Source organism: Myxocyprinus asiaticus, chromosome 16 (genome assembly GCF_019703515.2).
Source record: "Myxocyprinus asiaticus isolate MX2 ecotype Aquarium Trade chromosome 16, UBuf_Myxa_2, whole genome shotgun sequence".
Taxonomy (NCBI): domain Eukaryota; kingdom Metazoa; phylum Chordata; class Actinopteri; order Cypriniformes; family Catostomidae; genus Myxocyprinus; species Myxocyprinus asiaticus.
This window is the reverse complement of record NC_059359.1, coordinates 7616197-7642660: the sequence shown is the minus strand read 5'-3', so window position 1 is coordinate 7642660 and position 26464 is coordinate 7616197. Positions and strand designations below refer to the sequence as shown.

At 36.3% G+C, this 26464-nt stretch overlaps 2 protein-coding genes across 2 annotated transcripts; both read right to left on the bottom strand.

Moving 5' to 3' along the window:
• Positions 1-172: 172 nt before the first annotated feature.
• On the bottom strand, positions 173-8413 carry tmem147 (transmembrane protein 147). The gene is made up of 8 exons (XM_051721183.1): positions 8311-8413; positions 7825-7936; positions 4489-4558; positions 4321-4386; positions 3966-4102; positions 3656-3740; positions 3151-3272; positions 173-562 (listed from the first exon to the last, which is right to left on the bottom strand). Exons 2-8 carry the CDS (start codon positions 7899-7901, stop codon positions 442-444), a joined length of 678 nt encoding a protein of 225 aa, XP_051577143.1. The 5' UTR covers positions 7902-7936; positions 8311-8413; the 3' UTR covers positions 173-441.
• Positions 8414-9963: 1550 nt separating this feature from the next.
• LOC127454094 (glyceraldehyde-3-phosphate dehydrogenase 2-like) lies at positions 9964-22389 on the bottom strand. The gene is made up of 11 exons (XM_051721054.1): positions 22304-22389; positions 14648-14707; positions 14010-14106; positions 13392-13498; positions 12866-12956; positions 12658-12776; positions 11774-11855; positions 11516-11667; positions 11267-11429; positions 11094-11191; positions 9964-10362 (listed from the first exon to the last, which is right to left on the bottom strand). Exons 2-11 carry the CDS (start codon positions 14674-14676, stop codon positions 10293-10295), a joined length of 1008 nt encoding a protein of 335 aa, XP_051577014.1. The 5' UTR covers positions 14677-14707; positions 22304-22389; the 3' UTR covers positions 9964-10292.
• Between the last annotated feature and the right edge of the window lie 4075 nt (positions 22390-26464).

Genomic DNA, 26464 nt, shown 5'->3' with positions numbered 1-26464 from the left:
TGGCTGATAAATATCATCAGCTAAATACATTGGTGCATCCCTACTTTTTTTTAATATTGAGGGTCTCTGGGTTGGCAGAGAGTCTGGATGTAAGGTGTACCATTTAAAGATGCAATTGTTATATTTACCAAGGACCCTAATGGTAAAAAATAAGGGTTTACACTAGTCTGAATTAATGTCATTACTTTTATTAGTTTTAAGTCACACAAAGAAAAGTTTTTAGTGATGCTTGAAACCATCGGATGATTCAAAATGCTTCTATACCTTTAAGTTGAAAATGTTTGTTTATTAACAGTTAATTTATTTGTAAAGTATAAATGCAATCTCATCATTGACAATTATACACTCACAGTCTTCTGATGGCAGATACAAAAGTGATTCGCTCTTTAAATACTTGAAAATGTCCCCTGTGTGGTGACATTGTACAGTACAAAAAAGCATTTAGTTGCTGTGAACGAGTGTTACAAAAAGAAAGAGTGAACAGAGGGAAATGGCACCGGTGAGCACGGCCTTTACTAGAAGAGCTGTCCAACTGCCCAGGAGGAAAACATGAACAAACAGTCTGGAGGAGAGAGAGAGGTAAATTATCAGTCATGTGTAGTACAAACAACAGTGCCATCTAGAGGAAGGACAAACCAAGTGCATCAGATCCGACTCAAGATACTGATACTGGATTTAAATAAGCAGATACTTAAGAGCCTACAGTTGTGCTCAAAAGTTTGCATACCCTGGCAGAAATTGTGAAATTTTGGCATTGATTTTTAAAATATGACTGAAAATATGACTGAAAAAAAAAAAAGTATTTTATTTAAGGATAGTGATTATATGAAACCATTTATCATCACATAGTTGTTTGGCTCCTTTTTAAATCATAATGATAACAGAAATCACCCAAATGGCCCTGATCAAAAGTTTACATACCCTTGAATGTTTGGCCTTGTTACAGACACACAAGGTGACACACACAGGTTTAAATGTCAATTAAAGGTTAATTTCCCACACCTGTGGCTTTTTAAATTGCAATTAGTGTCTGTGTATAAATAGTCAATGAGTTTGTTAGCTCTCACGTGGATGCACTGAGTTGGCTAGATACTGAGCCATGGGGAGCAGAAAAGAACTGTCAAAAGACCTGCGTAACAAGGTAATGGGACTTTATAATGATGGAAAAGGATATAAAAAGATATCCAAAGCCTTGAAAATGCCAGTCAGTACTGTTCAATCACTTAAGAAGCGGAAAATTCAGGAATCTCTTGATACCAAGACAAGGTCAGGTAGACCAAGAAAGATTTCAGCCACAACTGCCAGAAGAATTGTTCGGGATACAAAGAAAAACCCACAGGCAACCTCAGGAGAAATACAGGCTGCTCTGGAAAAAGACAGTGTGGTTGTTTCAAGGTGCATAATATGACGATACTTGAACAAAAATGAGCTGCATGGTCGAGTTGCCAGAAATTAGCCTTTACTGCGCCAATGCCACAAAAAAAGCCCGGTTACAATATGCCCGACAACACCTTGACACGCCTCACAGCTTCTGGCACACTGTAATTTGGAGTGACGAGACCAAAATAGAGCTTTATGGTCACAACCATAAGCGTTATGTTTGGAGAGGGGTCAACAAGGCCTATAGTGAAAAGAATACCATCCCCACTGTGAAGCATGGTGGTGGCTCACTGATGTTTTGGGGGTGTATGAGCTCTAAAGGCACGGGGAATCTTGTGAAAATTGATGGCAATATGAATGTAGCATGTTATCAGAAAATACTGGCAGACAATTTGCATTCTTCTGCACAAAAGCTGCGCATGGGACGCTCTTGGACTTTCCAGCATGACAATGACCCTAAGCACAAGGCCAAGTTGACCCTCCAGTGGTTAGAGCAGAAAAAGGTGAAGATTCTGGAGTGGCCATCACAGTCTCCTGACCTTAATATCATCGAGTACTCTGAGGAGATCTCAAACGTGCGGTTCATGCAAGACGTCCAAAGACTTTGCGTGATCTGGAGGCATTTTGCCAAGACGAATGGGCAGCTATACCACCTGCAAGAATTTGGGGCCTCATAGACAACTATTAAGAAAGACTGCACGCTGTCATTGATGCTAAAGGGGGCAATACACAGTATTAAGAACTAAGGGTATGCAGACTTTGTTGCCATGTTTTGTTTTATGATTGTGCCATTCTGATATAACCTACAGTTGAATATGAATCCCATAAGAAATAAAAGAAATGTGTTTTGCCTGCTCACTCATGTTTTCTTTAAAAATGGTACATATATTACCAATTCTCCAAGGGTATGCAAACTTTTGAGCACAACTGTATGATTGGATCAGCTGACTACCTGAATGTACTGAATGACCAGGTTATCCCATCAATGGATTTTTTCGTCCCTGACAGCATGGGCATATTTCAAGACAACAATGCCAAGATTCATCGGGCTCAAATTGTAAAAGAGTGGTTCAGGAAGCATGAGGAATAATTTTCACACATGAATTGGCCACCACAGAGTCCTGACCTTAACCCCATTGAAACTCTTTGGGATGTGCTGGAGAAGACTTTACGGAGTGGATCTCCCATCATCAATACAAAATCTCGGCCAAAAATTAATGCAACTCTGGATGGAAATAAATGTTTTGACGTTGTATAAGGTTGTCAAAACAATGCCACAACAAATGTGCACCGTAATCAAAGCTACAGACGGTCCTACGAAATATTAGAGTATGCAACATTTTTTTTGGGCAGGCAGTGTTCATTCCCAGCTTAATATTGCAGAGATAACTATAAGTAATACATTGGTAGCTTGATTTCTGTGAAAAGTAAAAAAAATATATTTTTGATCAAATTGTGGTGTAAATGAGTGTTGAATTGGCATGTTGTACTGCTGTAACATTATGGCTTTAAACTTGAACATTTCGTGCAAGTTTTGGTCTCTTTGTTTTTCTGATAACATCAACATGTTTAATTATAAAAAGTGCCACAATTTTCCATAGTCTGCGTTTGGTAATGCTTGTTTTGAAACTTGATTGTCAGTGTACTGTAGAGGACATGAGAGTATATTAAAACCATCAAGCTGTTTTAAAAACCAATTGCAACATCTGTTGTGAAATAAATTTCTCTAAAGGCAGAAAGAATATAAACAAGTATGACTGTGATACTCACTCCATTAAAAAGCCCTTATAAACACACAATCCCAGCAGGATGGTGACAGGGAGACGGAAGCTTTTTGGAAGGTCGTATCGGGTGAACATCCATACAACTGCTGCCATGGCAATATAATGCACCTGATGTGATAAAAATGTAGTTGCTCAATTAGTATGCATGTGAACATAAAACTGCATGTATAATAACTATACAACTATATTTTTTTAGATGCAGTAAAGGCATCATGAGCTTATGAAACAAAATAAAAACACATTTATATACATACAAATATTCATAAAAAAATAAAAACACATTTTACCCAATAATATTTATCCATATTATAGTCCATTTATTTTTTAAATATTTAATCTAAATCGCAAATGTGGTGTAATAAGCTGAAAAAACTAACAGTGCTGAAAGGATTGGTTTGCTACTTTTCATGTAATGTAATTTCCTTTGCATGTGGCAAAACAAACAGGCTACCTGGTGAACAATATCCCCATAAATTAAGCACGTATCTTACCAGACTTATGTTGGAATCAAAACTCATTTGGATGTATTTCCAGTCAAATTCTATACCTCGAGCTCCCACCCATAAAGGTATACATCTGTTTAGAGAGATCAGAGAAGCAGAAAGATCTTTTTAAGAACTGGTCATTTATCTACTGTTAATTGATACCCAAATTAACTTATTAAAACTCCTGAACATGAGTATATGACCAAACGGTACAGCATGTTGATTTGGTAAAAGGTAATTTTGATTTCTAATAGATAATACTGTATTGAATCTGTCATTACAAATGATTATTCCATTTGTTGGTTGCTCAGAGTACCTTGACATGATGAGCTCTGCTGTGGCCCAGCCCATTGCTGCAACCATGATCTTATATTCTCCCTTCCCAGCATTTCTGGACATAACCAGATGAAGACCTAGAAGATCTGCCATGTCTACCGTAGCCTTCATGAACTCCTGGGTTTAATGTTACCAAAATGAATGAAGTTAGAACTTTGTCTCAGATATCATCACTAACACTGAAATGCTTCTAAATCATTACAAATCTCCTGTATTCAAGAAAATTATAATTTTTTTAACCACATGAATACACACAAAAATAAAAGAGCATTTGCACTGAATACAATTCAAAGTGAATGAAAAAGAATAGGTAAAGAGTTCAAAAGATCGCTCACCCCAACAAAATCATACATCCCAGCTCCTCCTTCCCAGGTGGGGAAAAATGTGGCAAGAAACAGCATCTAAAAGTGACATCACAGATTACAAATGACCAGATATTTTCTCCTAGACAGACATACACACATGTTGGTAATGTCTGTGTAAATACCAATGGTCTCATTCACCTTGCACAGCTGTACAAAGAGGTAGGTTGCACCTGCTTGGACACATCTCCAAAATGCATTATATTCCGATCTGACACAATAGGAGACATACAAAATTTGTTGTTAAGATTAGAATGATGCCTTATGTTCAAAAGATCACCTGAAAGAATACTTAACCCATTAATGCCTAGATTTTTTAAAGATCACTCTTAATTTGCAAAATATTTCATATGAGCGTACCATACAGTTATTATGCTATTTCTAAGTCTATATATATTAGTGATGCACCGATGTATTGGCTGCCGATATTTATCGGCCAATTATTGACCAAATTAAAACCATTGTCATATCAGTTTATAAGCACGAAAATGCAGATATGAAAAACTGATGGTTGTAGAAACTCTGTGATTTAAATGCACAATCCAGAAATAATAATAGCCAAAATATGTAGAAGGGTTGGCACTCCTAAGAACATGCAATATATAATTTTGATTCTTTCTCATTCTCATGTTAGTGTGGAAAAACCGCCATAAATGGACTTGACAGTTGTGAATGATGAGGGAAACCATCTAAAATGCTTTGAAACCAGCAGACTTTGACTTCTGAGACATCGGTACGATATCCATTAATGCTGCATGATTAACTGAATTAATACTGAAATCGCAATACCCACCCTAACCCTTGTGCGATTACTTAACCTTAAATGGCTGTGCTTCTGCATTCAGCACTTTAGTTGGCGCTGTGTGAACAAGCGGCAGCCTCAAGCAGTGTGTGCCATTATCCACTGTCCATTATACCACTATAATACAGAATTTAAAAGGTATTTTTTCTCCTTTGGTTAAAACTTTTTATTTTTCCATGATGTGGTTGACATTTCCATGGAACTGCCCAACAAACAGATGAAGTCAGAAATTTACATACACTTAGGTTGAAGTCATTAAAACTCATTTTTTAACCACTCCACAGATTTAATATTAGCAAACTATAGTTTTGGCAAGTTTCACTTTTAATTGACTTTATCACAGTTCCAGTGGGTCAGAAGTTTACATTCACTAAGTTAACTGTGCAAGCAGCTTGGAAAATTCCAGAAAATTATGTCAAGCCTTTAGACAATTAGCTTCTGATAGGAGGTGTACTGAATTGGAGGTGTACCTGTGGATGTATTTAAGGCCTTCCTTCAAACTCAGTGCCACTTTGCTTGACATCATGGATAAATCAAAAGAAATCAGTCAAGACCTCAGAAAAAAAATTGTGGACCTCCACAAGTCTGGTTCATCCTTGGGAGCAATTTCCAAATGCCTGAAGGTACCACGTTCATCTGTACAAACAATAGTACGCAAGTATAAACACCATGGGGCCACGCAGCCATCATACCGCTCAGGAAGGAGACGCATTCTGTCTCCTAGAGATGAATGTATTGTGGTGCAACAAGTGCAAATCAATCTCAGAACAACAGCAAATGACCTTGTGAAGATGCTGGAGGAAACAAGTAGACAAGTATCTATATCCACAGTAAAACAAGTCCTATATTGACATAACCCGAAATGCTGCTCAGCAAGGAAGAAGCCACTGCTCCAAAACCGCCATAAAAAAGCCAGACTACAGTTTGCATGTGCACATGGAGACTTACCTTTTGGAGAAATGTCCTCTGATCTAATGAAACAAAAATTTAACTGTTTGGCCATAATGACTATCGTTATGTTTGGAGGAAAAACGGTGAGGCTTGCAAGCCGAGGAACACTATCCCAACCGTGAAGCATGGGGGTGACAGCATCATGTTGTGGGGGTGATTTGCTGCAGGAGGGACTGGTGCACTTTACAAAATAAATACCATCATGAGAAAGGACAATTTGGTGGATATATTGAAGCAACATCGCAAGACATCAGCCAGGAAGTTAAATCTCTGTCGCAATGGGTCTTCCAAATGGACAATGACCCCAAGCATACCTCCAAAGTTGTGGCAAAATGGCACAAGGACAACAAAGTCAAGGTATTGGAGTGGCCATCACAAAGCCCTGGCCTCAATCAGATAGAAAATTTGTGGGCAGAACAGAAAAAGCGTGTTTGAGCAAGGAGGCCCACAAACCTGACTCAGTTACACCAGTTCTGTCTGGAGGAATGGGCCAAAATTCCAGCAACTTATTGTGAGAAGCTTGTGGAAGGATACCCAAAATGTTTGACCCAAGTTAAACAATTTAAAGGCAATGCTACCAAATACTAACAAAGTGTATGTAAACTTTGTGACCCACTGGGAATATGATGAAAGAAATAAAACCTGAAATAAATCATTCTCTCTACTATTATTCTGACATTTCACATTCTTAAAGTAGTGATCCTAACTGACAGGGAATGTTTTCTACAATTAAATGTCAGGAATTGTGAAAAACTGAGTTTAAATGTATTTGGCTAAGGTGTATGTAAACTTCTGACTTCAACTGTATGCATAGTATGAAATATGAAATGGATTATCATATACAGTATATACATGTAAAATGTGAGTTCTGTTTTTTTTAAGTGCAAAACAGATGTGCAAAAAAAGTACAAAATAACCTTTTTTCATATCAATCATCATGTTATCAAATTTAGGTATTTATATATATATATATATATATATATATATATATATATATAATCTATTTATCTTTTATTGCGGCTCTCTAACAGTTTTGGCCTGTCATGTATTCAACAGATCCTATCCATGTTAAATGGAAATTATTTATTGTTAGAACGGTGAAAAAGCTTTTGTATCTCTTTGTGCATTTTTAAAGCATAATTCCAAAGTAAAACAGTGATCTAATGACGAAATATGGTAAGTGGAAAAATATCAGTATCTGTTTTTTTGTTTTTTTTGTGTGTGTGTGTTAAAAATCAGTATTGGTTGAAAATGTTAATATCAGTGCATCCCTATATACACATTAAGATGACTTATACAGCAATTACATAGAAACTACCATAAAAACCTATACAAAAAATTAGATAATAAGGGGATATGCCCATCGGTTACTAAAGTTGCCAGGTAAATTTCTGTGTAAACACCAAGAAAGTAAAGTGTAGAATAATAATAATAAAAATAAAGTGGAAATAATAATAAAAATAACAATATTTATGCAGGAAATAAATTGTTTCCTGACCACACATCATAATGAACATTAGTTTGGCACATGGCATATGACATAAGAGGATTAAACTATAACACTGACTGCATTTCTAAAGCATTTTAAACAATCATCACAGTTACTATTCAGAATTAATATTCAACAGACAACTTATATGCCATCGCATCAAACTATGCTTCATAATGTCTACTAAGTAAAAAATAAATAAAAAAATTACAGGGGAAACCCACAAAATACTTACAATCCGCTACACTTGTAAGTGATGAAATAAGGGAAATAGGCCAAGGCAAAACAGTTCCCGAAATGAAAAAGCGTCATAATTCAGACTTCAGTGTGATTTTCCTCCTCAGATCCTGGTAACAGATAAAAACACCAGATATATTCTGCATCAGGGCCAAATAAACCTGATTAATGAGGTGGCCATTCTTCAGAATAACTGACTTACTGAAAAACCTGACACGTCTTACTTCATATTCGTCAGTATGTCTGTAACTACAGATTATTTATAGACATACGAATATAACATCAGTGTATCTGTGATTTTGTTGATAGTTTATTCAGTACTGAAGTTATTAACATGCTTTACATAGGCATCAGACAGCGTGTTAATTAAATGCGAAAATACTCGATATCTAATTATTATATTACTTGACATAAAATTTATTAGTTTCAGGAACTAATGTACTCTTTCGGTAGCTAGTTAATTTAAACACAGTTGTTTTCTTACCAACAAATTTGTGATTTAGAATGACCGGCGCAGGTCACTAATCCTCCGGTGCATCACTACTGAAGCTCGACCGGATGCAGTTTCCGTCTTACTGTAGTTCCGCCTCCCATTCTGAACTGAACCACAACATAGCAGCGAAGCTATTACAATGAGCGGTAAGAGGCGGCTCGGACGTTAATTCTCCCCTTATGTAACTCTTTAGTGTGAATTATTTTCAATTCAATGGCTATTCAGATTTCTTCAGTATAGTTATTCAGAGGTAAATTATTGTCAAGGCCGCTGTTTGAGGTTGCACGTAGACGGTGTTGTCACGTGGTGTGACTTTTCTCAGCGTTGTGTCAAAATGGACCAATTACAGCCATTTATGATTACTGGGAAAGCATTTTTTAAATTAATTAATTAATTTATTTTAATTGTGGTGTTTAATTACTCGGTCTGTTTATGTCATACGGTCCTCATGTCATCCACTACTTGTAAGAATGTCTTTCTTCTGCAGAACACAAAGGAAGATTTTTTAGAAGATATCTCAGCTCTGTAGGTCCACACAATGCAAGTGAGTGGTGACAAAATCTTTAAAGCTCCAAAAAGTGCATATAGACAGCATAAAAGTAATCCATACGACTCCACTGTTTTAATCCGTGTCTTCTGAAGTGATTCAGTCCGTTTTGGATGAGAACAGCCAATAAACTAAAAACCTAATGTTTCACTATAAATCTTGACATCAGCAGTGGCGATCATGATTTCAAGCTCGATTACACTTCCTATTCGCTGTCTAGCACTATGCATGCCTTGACCACTAGGAAGTTTAATCGAGCTTAAAATCATGATCGCCAGGGAGACTGCAGTATGTGTAGTAAAAAAAAAAAAAAACATAAATAAATAAAGTTACATTTTGGTCTGTTCTCACCCAAAATCGATTGGAATGCTTAAGAAAACATGGATTAAACCTCTGGATTCATATGGATTACTTTTTTGCTGCTTTTATGTGTTTTTTTGGAGCTTCAAAGTTTGGACACACAGGGAGAGATTTTCTTCTAAAAATCTTTTGTGTGCGTGTGTGTTCTTCAGAAAAAGAAAGTCATACACATCTGGGATGGCATGAGAGTGAGTAAATGGTGAGAGAATGTTCATTTTTTGGGTGAACTATTACTTAAAGACTCACTCCTGTGACAAGGAGAAACATAAAGTACATGTGCATCATTAATTATGCATAAAAAAGTATTCTGCAATGCTTGTGTGTGTTAAATAGATGTCGATGCTGGGGTTGGGAACTTGTCATGTATTTTACTTATTCATTTGTAACAGAGATTATTTTATTCTGTCAGCTCAGTGGGGCATTTGTGATGTTTAAGACATTTTTATATGACTGATATAATGACAAGCTCTAACGTTTTCGATGCCACGTTGCCATTATGCTTTCAGCTACCAATAAGAGTGTAGGACTCTCAGCTCAGTATAACACATTTTACCATGTTTAAACCCTTATTGGTAAGCCCTCTTTTAGTAACGTAATAAGCCATAAAAGGAAAGAAAAATGCCATAAACACCAAAACTTCAAACAGTCATTTGATTGATTTACAAATGAAAGGACCTTACACTATTACCATGACACAAATAAGTACACCTTATATGAGACAAAATGACAGGAACACATTTACTTTTCCAAACAGTTTAATTAGTTTCCTTTTAAACTGCATTACAGTAGCCTCATGTAACTTTTTAATCAGGTATAGTTCTCTTTACACCAACACAATGTGGTTACACCCAGTATGGAGACAACTACAGCAATGCCAGTGGAGTGACATTGACTACTGAATACTGTCAAAAAAAACTAACACGCACACACAGACAGCTACAGAGACAAACGCGTCTTGTAGGTGGGAACAGGAATACCAAAGCGTGTCACTATGGCTTTAGCTATGAAATGAGTGCTTTGAAAAGAAGGAATGGTAGGGCTTTTTGATGTCACAAAGCTTGGTGAGTTACTCCTTGGAGTGCATGTACACTAACAGGTCAGCAACGCGATGGCTGTAGCCAAATTCATTGTCATACCTGTGAGAAAGTAGGACAAAAACAGATCATTATGCAGAAAGAGTACTGCTTCTTTTACTGCCATGTAATTTTGACTGGAATACGGCATAGCTGCATCTAGGGCTGGGTGATATAGTTAAAACAGTTTAAATGTTGTGCAATTATGCCTAATTTATTTTTTTTCTTTTTAAAAATATTCAATATATATCTCAATATTTTTGTAACTGCTCTCAAACAATTTAAAAAGGTGACTTTTTTTCATTCCGAGGAACCACCTTTTCAACCAAACAGCAATGGTTGCAAAATAGATTCAAAATGTTTGATGCCAAAAGGAAAAATACAGTAACAATCTAGTTAAAAATAATCAAGGCATGTTTTCCACACTGTTTTTCACAAAATGAACATAAGGAAAAATTATATTTAATCACTTTCATTTAATTGTACCAATATAATGATACTTAGGCTAGTAATAACAGCAATATTTACCTATGTACTGTATATTACATACATTAAAATATTTCTATCTTAAAACTCTAAACATACTCATAAGTCATGAGACAGTGAGGGATCGCAAAAGTTGTCTAACAAAATGTTCTTTAGTTCAGGAAACTTAATGGTCCAATAAAAAGCGCATTAAAATCATTGCAATTTCCGCAATGTTACTTAATTCATAATGGCACCAAAATCATCACGAATAAATTGTGAATATTTGATATATTGCCCAGCCCTAGTTAAGTCTGCATAAAACTTACCAGGAGATGAGTTTGACAAAGTTGTCATTGAGGGAAATGCCCGCACCAGCATCAAAGATAGAAGAGTGAGTGTCACCAATAAAGTCGGCAGAAACAACCTAAAAGAAAACAAAAATTAAATAACGCAATTCTGCCCGTTGTCTATGGGTGAGATTTTTAAACTTAACACTTACTGAATCCTCTGTGTATCCCAGAATTCCCTTCATTGGTCCATGAGCGGCCTTCTTGACAGCTTCCTTGATGTTAGCGTAGCTGGCAGGCCTTGAGAGACGGCAGGTGAGGTCAACAACGGACACATCAGCTACTGGCACACGGAATGCCATTCCGGTCAGCTTGCTACAAAATAGAGAGAGAATGCAGACACAATCAACATCAAAACCATCAACATTGCATTGATCTGTATCTATGTCTCTTGCACTGACCCGTTCAATTCAGGAATGACTTTGCCCACAGCCTTGGCAGCGCCAGTGGAGGCAGGGATGATGTTCTGGTGGGCACCACGTCCATCACGCCAGGCCTTAGCAGAGGGGCCATCCACTGTCTTCTGTGTGGCAGTGTAAGCATGGACTGTGGTCTGTGAAGAGGTACGAAAAAATAAGAAAGACAAATACAGTGACTTGTTAATACTTAGCAATATTTTTTAAGCAGGATTCACTCTGTCATGCCAGGCGCTTACTTACCATGAGGGCCTCCTCAATACCAAAGTTGTCATGAATAACTTTAGCCAGTGGAGCCAAGCAGTTAGTGGTGCAGGATGCATTGCTGTGATGTTTTCAACAAAATATACATGTTAATTTAGTTATTTGCTATTGATAATGTCACACCAAAACAATAATGAGTCAGTAGGGATGGGAATTGTGAGGAATTTAACGATTCTGGTTCCGTTTCCTTATAGATTCCAACAACAATTCTTATAGTTAATCTAATGATATCGAGTCTATCATTAATCTTTAAGGAATGTTCTGGGTTCAATACAAGTTTAGCTCAGTTAACAGCATTTCTGGCATAATGTTGATTTCCACAAAAGTCTTTTCGACTTGTCCCTCATTTATAAAAAAATAAATACAAAATTGTTATGGTTCCAGTGAGGCACTTACAATGGAAGTGAATGGGGCCAATCCGTAAAAGTTAAAATACTCACTATTTCAAAAGTACAGACACAAGCTATAAACATTACACACATTAAGATGATTACAGTTGATAAAATCGCTTACTAACCTTTTCTGTGTAAAGTTATAGCCAATTTTACAACTTCGTTGCCATGCCGATATAATGCCAACAAACTCAAAACCCTAAAATGACTTTAAAAATGATAATTTAAACAATTTTACAGTTCAAATAATACAAGTTTTAACAGAAGAATTAATGTAAGTGCTTTTATAAAACTATCAACTTCAAATTTCACCTTTAAACCCTCCAAAAATTGGCCCCATTCACTGCCATTGTAATTACCTCAATGCAACTTTGATTTTTCCTTTTTTTTTTTTTTTTTTTTTTAAGAAAAGGAGGGACGTGGGTCTTTTGCATGCTAACATGCTTTTAACTTGTAGATTGCTTTCCTCACCTGACAATGGTCATACTGGAGGGGTCGTACTTTTCCTGGTTGACTCCCATCACAAACATGGGAGCATCAGGTGATGGGGCAGACACAACTACGCGCTTAGCGCCACCTTGGATGTGAGCCTATGAAGTGGACGGGAAAATCTCAGTATTTTAAGAGCATTTGATGCTTCTAAGTAAGTGTTTCAGATAAATTAGAGGAGCAGACTTACTGAGGCCTTCTCAATGCTGAGGAAGACTCCGGTAGACTCGACTACATACAGGGCACCAGCATCACCCCATGGGATCTCAGCAGGCTTCATACTAGGTACAAGAAAGAGACATAAAATTAGCACAAGACTAAAGATTTTAAGGCCAAGACTAAGGCTATGTTCGGAATAACACACTACTATGCTAATTGTACTATTACTATTCAAAAATATCTGGATGCCTCTCGCTATATTAAACAAGTAATGTAGAGTTTATTTGACAATAATGTAACATACTAGCGCAGTATATTGCATAATGTTTACTATAGTATTTTATTTTTATAGTAGTAGGCAGTATATTGTACATACTGTATAGTATGCAGTGCGCCAGAATTCCATTCCAAAGATGGCCTGAATCTTGATTATTTAACTGTGTGTACTATAAATTCAGACATGTTTGTGTTCTATGTGCTAAGATTAAAGTTATATCCTTACAGCTAGACATTCCTGAAGGGAACACACTGTGACATATAAGACCAATAAAACTGACCATTGGAACACAGAGATGGCTTGGCCATCAACAATCAGCTTGCCATCCTCTTGATGAACGTCTCCCTTGTAACGGCCGTGAGTGGAGTCATACTTGAACATGTAGACCTGTTGAAGAAGAATATATGATAAATCGCATTAGAAAGATTTAAAATCAAACAAACGTTAATGATTACTGCATAAGGATTTTAAAAAATCAATCAAATCTTTCCACTAAAAGACAAACTTTTTACAGTTACATAAAGAGATTTCTAGTGGATAAAATATTTGATGACATTTCAGAGGCAGAGCAAATTATTTCATTTTGATTAAAGATTCAGAAAAAAATGTGCACTGATGAATCATGCACAGCGATACCAGAAATGTGCATTAAGAGAATAAATAGGGTCAATTTTGATTTGATTTTGATGACTTATCCTGTACATGACCTCAACACCAAAAAATGTTGTTAAAGTTACAGCAAATGCTGCATGTGTGAAAGCATCTAAAATCTCATACTAAATAAACTCCATGCAGTGCAGGTCTGGCCTACATGTTATTGTTATCTGTGAGGTTCTGCTTGTCTGTTTAACCCGGCTAATGCTTTGATAACAATTATTTCCACTTCAGTGAATCTTACCATGTACTGCAGGTCAATGAATGGGTCATTGATGGCGGTGACTTTGATTCCCTTCTGCAGACAGGCCCTGAGGACCAGACGGCCAATACGGCCAAATCTGCACAAACAGAGAGCAGAGATATTTAACCCTCTGATGCATGATTTATTAAATCACAAAGGAAAAAAATATATAATACCTGAGAGAGTTACACATCTGGCCATCGCAATGGAAGATAATGATACATTTTCCAAAGATACTTTGTGCATCTTGGTGTTTTAGAACAACTAACGGCATATATACATGTTTTTACTAAAATATAAATTCAGTTTATTAATTTCATTCAGTGAGGAGGTCATGTAAAATGTAAGCATTGTTATACAACAGAAGTGTGTGTGTGTGTGTGTGTGTGTGTGTGTTTGCTGTGAAGGGAGGCTTATAGTTCATCCTGAGTAATTCTGTTGTTGTAATCATTCTGAATCAGGCCATTTGCTCTCTATCTCTCATCTGTACACTTCTGCATGTTACAATCTTTATTTATGAAACTGTTTGAACCACAGAATCAAACTGTATATGGAAGCACAGTTTGTCGTGTCGAATGTTTTTAATATACAGTATAGTAAAATGACTTGAAAGATCAGATTAGGTGAGGTGAACTTACCCGTTGATTCCAACGCAAAGATCAGACATTATTGCAAGAGTGTGGATTGTGGTCCTGAACCTAAAATGAGAGAAGACAAAAATATAAGAGGCTTTAGAACAACCGTATCACCTTTTTAAAATGTATATTTTTTTCTTTTAACTATTATTATTTTTTACACTTAACAGTATTTAAGTTAACTGCATTAATTAACATGAAGTAATAATGAACAATACTATTACAGCACATTTTAATCTTGGTTAATTTCAACATATACTAATAATTTTTTGTATTAATTGTGTTGACATTATTTAATGCATTATGAACTAAGATGAACTAACAATGAAAAAAATAAAAACCCAGTATTAATAAATGCTGTAAAAATATTGTTCATTGTTGGGTCATGATCCCTAATGCACTTACTAATGTTAACAAATATTGTAAAGATTTGTTTAATTTTTTAATGCAAACATCGTCTATGTAATGATGTCTAGTCAGCATCTTGTGCATAAACGCCACATTTTTAAGATGCTTTTAAGAATTTCGACTTGAAAAAAAAGTGTCTCAAGACACTTAAGAAGTAAGAACAGTAGAGCTGATGCTGAAATGAATATCACTGATACACAACATGGTACTTTTCGGAGCTCGAGAGCAGATTTCACATTCTGCTAAACATCTCCTTTTGCATTCCATGCAAGAACAAAAATCATAGGGGTTTGGAATGACATGAAGGTTGAGTAAATTATGACAGACATTTCCTTAAATGGGTCAACTGTCAATTTAATGGGCACTTTTGATACATATTGTACATTTTATTTATCAACCAATCTTTCTAGATGAGATTAGTCATCTCTCTAAACATGATTGTTGGATTCCACTTTGTGAACTGTCTCTCAGCCAGTGTTGTGTTCAGGATGGTGGGTGGAGGTTTGAACTATTCTCCAGTTTTTATTGTTCTTGGATCTATTAGCATGCTGTTTGTGAAGTTTCCAAAACTTGGCTCACTGGACCTGCATACTTTATTAGCCTGGCAGACCAGAAGGTCTATTGTGTGAAGACTCGGCTTTTATTTTCCTCTTTCCATGCAGAACAGGGGCGCAACTTGTGCACTTATGGTACATCAGTCTTTAGATTGTGCAAGGTTACCATTTTGCCATTATCCGTCCTCATTTGCTTTTACATTTGACAAATTTCTGCTATAATCTTGGCACTGGTAATAATTTAAAATCAATGTAATATTTTCTACATTTCTTTATGTCTTTAATTAATTCTGAATTTTGTACAGCATCTCCTAAGAGTTTTCTTTTAAAAGAGACCATTTTATTTTGAGGATGAGCCACCAGTTAAAGGAGTAGTTCACCTAAAAATGGAAAATTTACTTTTACTCACTCGTTACTCACCCATATGTTCAAAACCCCAAATGCTGGGTTTTTTTCTTGGAACATAAAAATAAGATATTTTAAGCAGCTCTATTCCATAGAATAACAGTTTATAGTGAGCAGGAGCTGTCGAGCTTCAAAAAGGACAAATATAATAAAGCACTATTAAAGGTTCAGTATAAAGACATCATAAAAGTTGTCCATATGACAAGTGCATTATAATCCAAGTTTTCTGGGGCCACACAACAGCTTTGTGTTGTATGGACTACTTTTATGGTATATTAATAATGATATATTTTTTTTTCTTTGGACCTTGACAGTAGTGCTCAAAATTAACCGTTTTTGTATGGAAAAGAGCATCGTTCTGGTTCTCGAAGAAAAGATTGTGTTAAGATTCTACTAGGGAAAAAACACAATGAGGAACAACTTGATGGCAGTAAATAATTTTGTGTATTTTCTTTTTGCTAGCCAGCTGACATAGTCATGTCATTTTACAGATGCATCAGTGATGAAAAGAAATTCAAATTATATTCGTCTTTTCTTTGATATAGCACAAAAAATAAAGAAAAGATTACTAAAACAGGCAAATTGCTAGCAGTGTAGACATAGTGGTAGTCTTGTGCTGTGTGAACTAATGTGCGAAAAAAATCTTTTGAAACCAAATATTATACAATTTTGTGCCTTTATCGCATTTAAAGCCTTTATTCAGAAAATGATTGCATTCAGAGCCTTTACTATTTTAAAGGCAGAGTTACAGCCTTGCATTTCTGCACCACTGTTACAGCTAGACCGTTCAATTTTAGGTAATTAAGCATCTTAATGACTTACTTTACTGTGGTAATTCAAACACTGCAGCATTGTGTACGCAATAACTAAAAAGAATGGCCCTAATGTGTTATATTTTGTTTGACATTTTAAGATATACATATATTTTAGCTAAGAGATTTACAATATATGCATACATATACTCACAACAAAATCTAGCACTCTAAAAGCCCATATATATGGCTAGTTGGTGGAGGACATCTCATTCATTAGGTTTTATTGAGCTATTGAGTTTAGATGTGAGCTGACATGTTTACACTTTCGTCAAGACAAAGCCATTAAAGAGGAAACTGAACAGGTTTTCCTGGGACACCAATAATTTGACCTCATCTGCCATTCTGATTTCTGTCTCTCTGTGCCATCGACATGACAAAACATAACTAAAATCTATATTGATATAACCTCTTTTGAACCTCTTATGCTTTTGGTGCGGTCCATTAGATATCCAAGTGCATTTGATATTCGGTTCATTAAAGTTTTGTTGGTAAATTCAAAGGGAAAAATACTACTGGGGATTGGACCAAGCAATCAAACCAAATTCAAAACACCCTTGATAAGAGTGATTGAGACAATTTGTTAGACCCTGGAGATCAAATGATCTTTTGTTGGCAGTGAGATTATGAGTTTATGAGCTGGATATGTACATTTGCAACAGCAGCTATAATAGAGGAGGGGGGTTGGCTGGGGAAGTTCTGCACTAGTGGTCTACTTTCCAGCCATGGAGAAATCCATATTCCCAATGTAAATGGCTCCATGGTTTCGACGAATACGGGAAATCACACTCAGGCTAAAAACACAGCAAACAATCAAAGCGACTCCTTGATTGATCAACTAAAATGAACATGAGTAGTTCTTCTGGTTGATTAATTTTAGCCACTGGAAACCATCTCTGTCAAATGGTCTATATAGAAAATTAGGTGACTTATTTTTTATGGTAATGTCATCATAAATGTCAGCCATAAACAAAAATTTCATATTAAAATAACCATCTATATTATGTTGGGTCATTCTTGATGCCTGAGGGCAAAACTAGATTAGGTCTACACTCCATCTATAGCAAGCAAATGGAAAAGTATTTCAATTGCAATGTTACGTAAAAGCACAAACTACGCTCAAGGAAAATGCACTGGGATGATCCAAAGAAACTAATTAATGCAAACTGGGCAGCGATGATGTCATCCTCACAACAAAGAGTTTCTGAGTCTGAAAGAATGAAGCTTAGTCTTTACGAGCAAAGACTGTCCTTGCATCTGTGTGTAACTGAAGACATCCCTTTAATCTCCTAATCTGGCCATGAGTTTGTGTGTGCGAACAATGTACTGCAACTGAACTACCTGGATAATCCTAATCCAAGTTCCCTATCCAATGCAGTCTTGTTAGGGAGGCCCAGAATTTACTGCACGTAAATCAACTGACCAGTGGATTCAGCCTCAAGCTAAGATGGCTGCATATAGTCTGCAAGTGCTGCTTTTGGATGAGCCTCGTTCACGTACTGTCAGGGTGCAGCCCAGTTTTACTAGATCTCCGCATCTATGCACAATGTCTCCACATGCACCTGGAGTTGACTGTACTAGAATCGTAGCGTGCATGTGTCAAATGCATCCAGACGAGCTTGTGGTCAAAAAAATATATTTTTGAAAGGCTATAACCTGTTCACGAGACGGAAAGGCACACAGAAAAACAAAGTATACTCTAGCCTTAATGCGCCGAGTTGATATGTTTGTAACAGCCTAACAGACTAATGAACAATATTACAAAATTACTTTAACTATTTGTTGAACACTGGTGTTTTTTATCCCCACTTCATAAAGGCAATAAACTCTTCAAACAGCTGGACCGAGCACAACAGAATGCAGGGATCTCGAGATGTGTTTTTTAACGTTTCAAACTACATTTAACTTGACACAGGATTCTAAAAACACAGCACCTATGACTAGAGATGCTAAAAAGCAGTGAATTGTGACGCAACCAAAGTGAGATGTTTCAAAAGTGACCTTCTGACACGAGTACATAGACCAAAAATTAAAAATAGCTCACAAGGAAGTAGGCCAATAATAGGGTTATGTTCAATGATATGTAAACAAACAAACAAACAATATTTTGACTTTTAAGACACTTTTTGTGTTGCAGATATGGTTAATTTGTCTGCTGCCAATATACACTTCACTGAGCACTTTATTAAGAACACGAATAAAGTGGCCGACGTGCTGTTGTAGCCCGTTTGCCTCAAGGTTCGATGTGTTGTGGATTCTGAGATGCTTTTCTGCTCACTACAATTGTGGTTATCTGAGTTAACGTAGCCTTTCTGTCAGCTCAAACCAGTCTGGCCATTCTCCGTTGACCTCTCTCATCAACACAGTGTTTCCGTCCACAGAACTGTTGCTCACTTGATGTTTTTTGTTTTTGACACCATTCTGAGTAAACTCTAGAGGCTGTAAATCCCAGGAGATAAGCAGTTACAGAAATACTCAGACCAGCCTGTCTGGCACCAACAATCATGCCATGGTCGAAATCACTGAGATCACATTTTTCCCCATTCTGATGGTTTATGTGAATACTAACTGAAGCTCCTGACCAATATCTGCATGATTTTATGCATTGCACTGCTTCCATACAATTGGCTGATTAGATAATTGCATGAATATGTAGGTGTACAGGTGTACCTAATAAAGTGGTCATTAAGGTATATGTATATGATTATATATATTTGAATGATCAACATTATAATATTTATTTTATATTACATTTATAATTATTTTATATACTGTATATACTAAATTATATTTATTTGGGGGCCTTTCTCATTAAATATTGATATGCAGTTAATTTTCATGTAATTAATGTAATACATTTTATTAAAAATGCTCGATTGACAACGTAAATTAAATTATTTATTGAACTTTGATGTCCTTTACCATACTGTGAGCAAATAGAATTAATACAACAGTACAATATCAGCAGTGGATTTCACTTTCTCTGTATCTCTTTTGCTTTCATCTGGCTTTCTGATGGCAGGATTGCTTAATCTCCTGGTGCAACAGGAAGCTAAACTTGACTGACTAAACACAACGCCACACCTCCTCTCTCAGAGAGGAGAGGAGCTGCAGTTTGTCCCGACCCAGCCAGCGGCCATTTCCTCAGACTAAAAACACCCCAGTGTGACAGAACAAGGGCAGAGAGCTGCGCATAACCAGGTTCCCGGGGACACACATATAGTTATTGGAGTGGAATACTGCAATAGTGCAGTGAAACTGGATCATGCATCAGTGCTGCTTTGCACAAATATCAGGATTTTCTGTTGCAAACTGTTATGGACCTTTGTGTTTGATCAATAAAATGATTAATATTGTATGTAGAGTGAAAATGGATAATGTATTCCTGGAGGAGTGAACGTAAAACGTCCTGAAGAAGTGCTGTGTCATTCCAGCCAGACAATAGCAGCAGTGGAAACAGTGAAGAGCAGATAAGAGCCAAAAATGAAGACAGAATTTCATTTTTAGGTGAACTAACCCTTTAATTACAGTGTATTAGGTATGGCATAAGAAAATAAATTCACCCACACAGTAATTCATTGTTCCACTTCTTGACTCAGTAATTTTCCTGCTGCCAGGACATGTGTGGGGAAAGGGGAGTGGTATTTCTACTGTACAATTCACTCTTTTAAGGGTGCTAATTACAGCCTGTTAAACCCCAGAGAAAAAAGTTCACTTTTTTTATAGTATAAGCATATAGCTTGTTTTGCATATACATATTAGGTTTTTTTGAAACAATGCAATATGCATATAATATGTATATAAAATCATTCTAACTATTAATAATAAATATTCACTGTATTTTATATGTGAAATCATTGCTTACTGAACATTAGTCTGAGCTGGCTGCCAGTTAGACATCTGTAGACACAAGTGTCAAACCAATGAACATCACTTGGTACTTGTGATGTCATAATGCATAAATCACTGCAGTGTGCAGCAGTCAAACACCTGAGTAAATCTGCAAGGGCTTTTTTTTCCACTGGAGCAAACACCTCCAAATGTTCTGGGTATAACCATATATGTATAATAATGCAACCATGAAGGTAACATCAACTCAGGTTAATGCCACTGAAATGGCCAGCTGAGGACTTGAAGATCTGGTTGCCAATGGCAACTGCAGAGTCAGACCGCAGAAGGTCATCACGACAGGTGACATCACTTCTTTCCAACTACATCATATTGATCTTAATGGCGTAAAATTAAAAGTCTATACTGCGTCATTAACTAACATATTGTCTAATCGTACCAATTCGATGGAAATCCCAGGACATGTCATCAAATGTTCAGTATTGCTCATTATAACCATGTTTTTCGGTATGAATGCGCAGTGTTCAAATCTGACTCATGTTCTCCACTGCAGCATCCATGCTCAACATGTCTCTAGTCACGTATATGAGGGGAAAATCACCCTCCATGCTCACCAGGTGACATGTGATTTATCTCAAAGTCATATTAAAACACATTGGAGAAGGTGATATATATATATATATATATATATATATGTAGGTATGAATCATTAAATAACAGGCCAAGGCTATTAGAAATCCGGCCATGTCCATTAATCCCAGGAAATTATATAATTTGACCTTGACAGCTCATTCGACCTTCATGATGCAGCTGATGCGAGTGGCATGTCCTTTGGGTCGCACATTATTGCTGTTTATCTGCTTTTATATCGAACAGAGCGCAGAAGGGTGCTTCAAATGTTCAAAAATATAGGGGCAGCGCGTGCCCTCTGCCATTCATAATCGCCTGTCTGTGCCACCATGTCGGTTAAATATCAACCTCTATTAATACAATTGCTAAATAAAAATGAGCTCAAACTATATTGAGTCGAATTTCGTTCTGTTATTAAAAATATGAATGAATTTTAAAAGGCATCTCCCTCTTACGCAGCATCTTTAGCATAATGGTACATTCTGGAACGATATGACGCAATGAAAAGAGTTCATCGCGAGCGGCCCGCGAGGCACGTCGTCCTGCGCGTGTTACAACCTGCGCGCATCATTTTTTCCCCCTTCACATTATTTACATATTATAGCTATTTCAATTCCATGTGCGTGACATTAATTTTTTTATATATTATAATAAAACTTTACGACAGTTTCGTAATGTCGGTTTAAACGAATGAATGAACCACGCCTCCCTATGTTATAGAAGGTTTTTGGATGCAGTACGGGACTTATTTTGTTTTCAGGCTTGCAATAAATCTGCTTACCTAGCCAGAAGACATAACAAGAACATCGTTGTATTTAGTGCACGCATGTCACTTACATATTACATAACCACTTCCTTACTAGGCCAAACGCAACAAAAACGTCATTCCACCTCAGACTCAGAGCTAAAGGTCTTAATTTAAATGTTTAATTTGTTTCTAATCTTTAAAAGTCTATGAAGTTGACAAATAGTATTATTTAGACTTGTGAGGATGGACTCACCTCCTTTAGTGATGCTGCGGCTTCTGCTCAGTTTCCGCGTAATGCCGCGCCTTTTTATACCAGACACGTGCCACCGGGACTGGTCGCCCTGGCAACTTGACGTCACGCGTCGTTCTTGGGATAATTTTAAGGAGGCCGCTACGAGCTATCTTTCACGAAAGCCATGGAAACGCTATTGGGAGACTTGGACATACGATACTATACGAGGGCAGAGAAAGATTAATAACTTGGTCAGTAAAAGGCCATTTTAATTCTGTACAGATTCTGGATAGACTGCCAAAACACCATCCATCCATCCATCCATCCATGCATCCATCCATCCATCCATCCATCCATCCATCTATCTATCTATCTATCTATCTATCTATCTATCTATCTATCTATCTATCTATCTATAGGGCAATATTTTTTTAACAGCATTTATTAATCTTGGTTAATGTTGATAAAAAAATAATAATACAATTGTTCATTGTGAGTTCCTGTTGGTTATTCATAATGCATGATCTAATGATGACATATATAACTTTTAATAATTATAATTAAAAAATAATAATAATAAATACCATATGTTGAATTAACATTAATCAAAATTACAGTTTTTCTCAATCGCTTTGGCAAATTTTTTGAAATTTAACATTCTCTAATCTGTAAGTGCAATTGTCACAACTGTTTTATGGGACATCACAACTCTATTGCATGTCTGCGAAATGTAATAACTCACCCAAAACATTTAATTCATACTTCAAAACTATTGAGTCAGTAAATTGGCCAATGCTTTCAAAATGTAAAGTTTTTTTTTTGTCATTGTGTGAGCCGTACTGGTTAAACCATTTAGATGTTTTTTCACCATGGCAGTAAACCCTGGAAATGTTTGTTATATACAAATTTATTTTTTGTTCTACTTTTTGTTGACACTGTCTGCTTACTGTACTATACAAGAATGTCAGTTTTGTCTAGCTGAATGCTTTTTAGATACTGATTTCAACAGTAGGTAAAAGTTTACTGGGAAAAGTCAATACTGTACAATACTGTAGTACACAGAAACTACAACAATGAAAAAATATTCCATGTCATAGATATTTATTGCATATACATATATGTCTGACAGATTTTGATAATTGAATGGATCATTTTGCATGTGATTGAGAGAAGTTGTGAAGAGTATGACAATTTCACTGAGAATCAACTCATCAGTTTTGATCAGCAAGTCATGTGCATTTAGTTATTGTGCAAATTGTAGACATTTGTACTTACTCTTTTGCACACACTTTGCAATTTGCTTGAATGAATAAGAAATTCAAATCTGGTGTGAACAAGAAACTAATTGTTCAGAGATTTGAACTAAATGTTTTGGAAAAATAATTCTCATTCGAGAATTGAGCCAAAGCGATTGAGAAAAACTGTAATAAATGCTGTAAAAGTAGGCTATTGCTCACTGTTAATTAATGTTAACTAATGTTAATGAGCACAACCTGTGAAGTACACTCTTTTATTTCCTTATTTATTTTAAACTTTACATTAATATGTCCTTATGTTTCTCTGTTCTTTCAGATTATTATTATTTATCATGCCTATGTAATGCACTTTGAATTAGTATTGTGCAAGACATATGCACACATTGCTTCCTTTGTTATTAATATGTTATATTTTTCATTGCATTCCTCTGTTTTGTATTAGGGTGCACGTTCTAGTCTCAGATGCATCATGTATACGCAGAAGTATAAACTGGCTTCAGTAAGTGGGTATGAATGTAACGCCAGGAATCAGGATGAGTCAAAACTGTGGAATTCCTCAAGCTGCTGCACGTGACCTTGACGGTGTCGAGCGGATGCAGATACGTGAGAGATGGCGCGTGCTGCAGAGACTGCGCAGAGGAGCAGTGGGCGGGGTGTCTGCTTACAGCTCTGGGTCAAAATATATACAATTAAATACAGAGTACACGTATACAGTAAACATGAACAGAGGTTTATATATATTTATTACCGCATTTAAGCGTTGTGCTGGTTTGAGGCAAAGACCGTTTGCGTATTTTTCACATTACGCGCCCTCGTGTGCTATAAATGTGTAGTTACAGAAAGAGGAAACAGTTGGAATTTAGGTTGAAATCGGTACAAATAATGTTAAGTAAAGACCTGCACTCAATTCCAATTTTCTTTTCTTTTTTTTTTTTTTTTTTTTTTACATTTACACATTTCAATTTCATAATAAAGTTCCATCAAATCGAATCGCGTATTCTTTAACTAAATAAAATTGAAAACTAATTATTTTATCAATTTAATTTAGTTAAAAATCACACAGTTCAATTCGATGGAATTTTGTTATGAAATTGAATTAAGTAAATCTTAAAAATATTTTTGTCTTTTGTCTGATATTGCATTACTTTTATTCAAGTTTATCAAATCAGTTGCGCCAGCAATTCACTGGCAAAATATCACCACAGAGTCTGTTTCACTGTTTTATTCATTTATTTACATGGGGCATGTTGTCACAGCATATGTGGTAAATTCTCAAAATATACTATATTTATATACTAATATACTATACTATTTAAATAGGCAATTTAACAGAATATAATAGGCTTTTCAGCTACATTTAAGCAGTACAACAAATATGAATATGAATATATATATATATATGAAACAGCAACATTTTTTAAATATAATGTAGAAAAGTATGAAAACATTGCTTTGGCCATATTGTCCTTGATAATTTATATATTATACTATACAGGTGCATCTCAATAAATTAGAATGTCGTGGAAAAGTTCATTTATTTCAGTAATTCAACTCAAATTGTGAAACTCGTGTATTAAATAAATTCAATGCACACAGACTGAAGTAGTTTAAGTCTTTGGTTCTTTTAATTGTGATGATTTTGGCTCACATTTAACAAAAACCCACCAATTCACTATCTCAAAAAATTAGAATACATCATAAGACCAATAAAAAAATTTTTTTAGTGAATTGTTGGCCTTCTGGAAAGTATGTTCATTTACTGTATATGTACTCAATACTTGGTAGGGGCTCCTTTTGCTTTAATTACTGCCTCAATTCGGCGTGGCATGGAGGTGATCAGTTTGTGGCACTGCTGAGGTGGTATGGAAGCCCAGGTTTCTTTGACAGTGGCCTTCAGCTCATCTGCATTTTTTGGTCTCTTGTTTCTCATTTTCCTCTTGACAATACCCCATAGATTCTCTATGGGGTTCAGGTCTGGTGAGTTTGCTGGCCAGTCAAGCACACCAACACCATGGTCATTTAACCAACTTTTGGTGCTTTTGGCAGTGTGGGCAGGTGCCAAATCCTGCTGGAAAATGAAATCAGCATCTTTCAGCAGAAGGAAGCATGAAGTGCTCCAAAATTTCTTGGTAAACGGGTGCAGTGACTTTGGTTTTCAAAAAACACAATGGACCAACACCAGCAGATGACATTGCACCCCAAATCATCACAGACTGTGGAAACTTAACACTGGACTTCAAACAACTTGGGCTATGAGCTTCTCCACCCTTCCTCCAGACTCTAGGACCTTGGTTTCCAAATGAAATACAAAACTTGCTCTCATCTGAAAAGAGGACTTTGGAACACTGGGCAACAGTCCAGTTCTTCTTCTCCTTAGCCCAGGTAAGACGCCTCTGACGTTGTCTGTGGTTCAGGAGTGGCTTAACAAGAGGAATATGACAACTGTAGCCAAATTCCTTGACATGTCTGTGTGTGGTGGCTCTTGATGCCTTGACCCCAGCCTCAGTCCATTCCTTGTGAAGTTCACCCAAATTCTTGAATCGATTTTGCTTGACAATCATAAGGCTGCGGTTCTCTCGGTTGGTTGTGCATCTTTTTCTTCCACACTTTTTCCTTCCACTCAACTTTCTGTTAACATGCTTGGATACAGCACTCTGTGAACAGCCAGCTTCTTTGGCAATGAATGTTTGTGGCTTACCCTCCTTGTGAAGGGTGTCAATGATTGTCTTCTGGACAACTGTCAGATCAGCAGTCTTCCCCATGATTGTGTAGCCTAGTGAACCAAACTGAGAGACCATTTTGAAGGCTCAGGAAACCTTTGCAGGTGTTTTGAGTTGATTAGCTGATTGGCATGTCACCATATTCTAATTTTTTGAGATAGTGAATTGGTGGGTTTTTGTTAAATGTGAGCCAAAATCATCACAAT

What these genes read in the sequence shown, in the direction of transcription:
- tmem147 (XM_051721183.1), bottom strand. Translation starts at nt 7,901, where the DNA reads ATGACGCTTTTTCATTTCGGGAACTGTTTTGCCTTGGCCTATTTCCCT. An exon ending in TCTTTGTACAGCTGTGCAAG is followed by an intron (nt 4,387 to 4,488) that starts GTGAATGAGACC and finishes TGTCACTTTTAG; the next exon opens with ATGCTGTTTCTTGCCACATT. An exon ending in TTGATTCCAACATAAGTCTG is followed by an intron (nt 3,273 to 3,655) that starts GTAAGATACGTG and finishes TTATCACATCAG; the next exon opens with GTGCATTATATTGCCATGGC.
- LOC127454094 (XM_051721054.1), bottom strand. Translation starts at nt 14,676, where the DNA reads ATGTCTGATCTTTGCGTTGGAATCAACGG. An exon ending in TCATTGACCTGCAGTACATG is followed by an intron (nt 13,499 to 14,009) that starts GTAAGATTCACT and finishes CTTCTTCAACAG; the next exon opens with GTCTACATGTTCAAGTATGA. An exon ending in GCCATCTCTGTGTTCCAATG is followed by an intron (nt 12,957 to 13,391) that starts GTCAGTTTTATT and finishes TCTTGTACCTAG; the next exon opens with TATGAAGCCTGCTGAGATCC.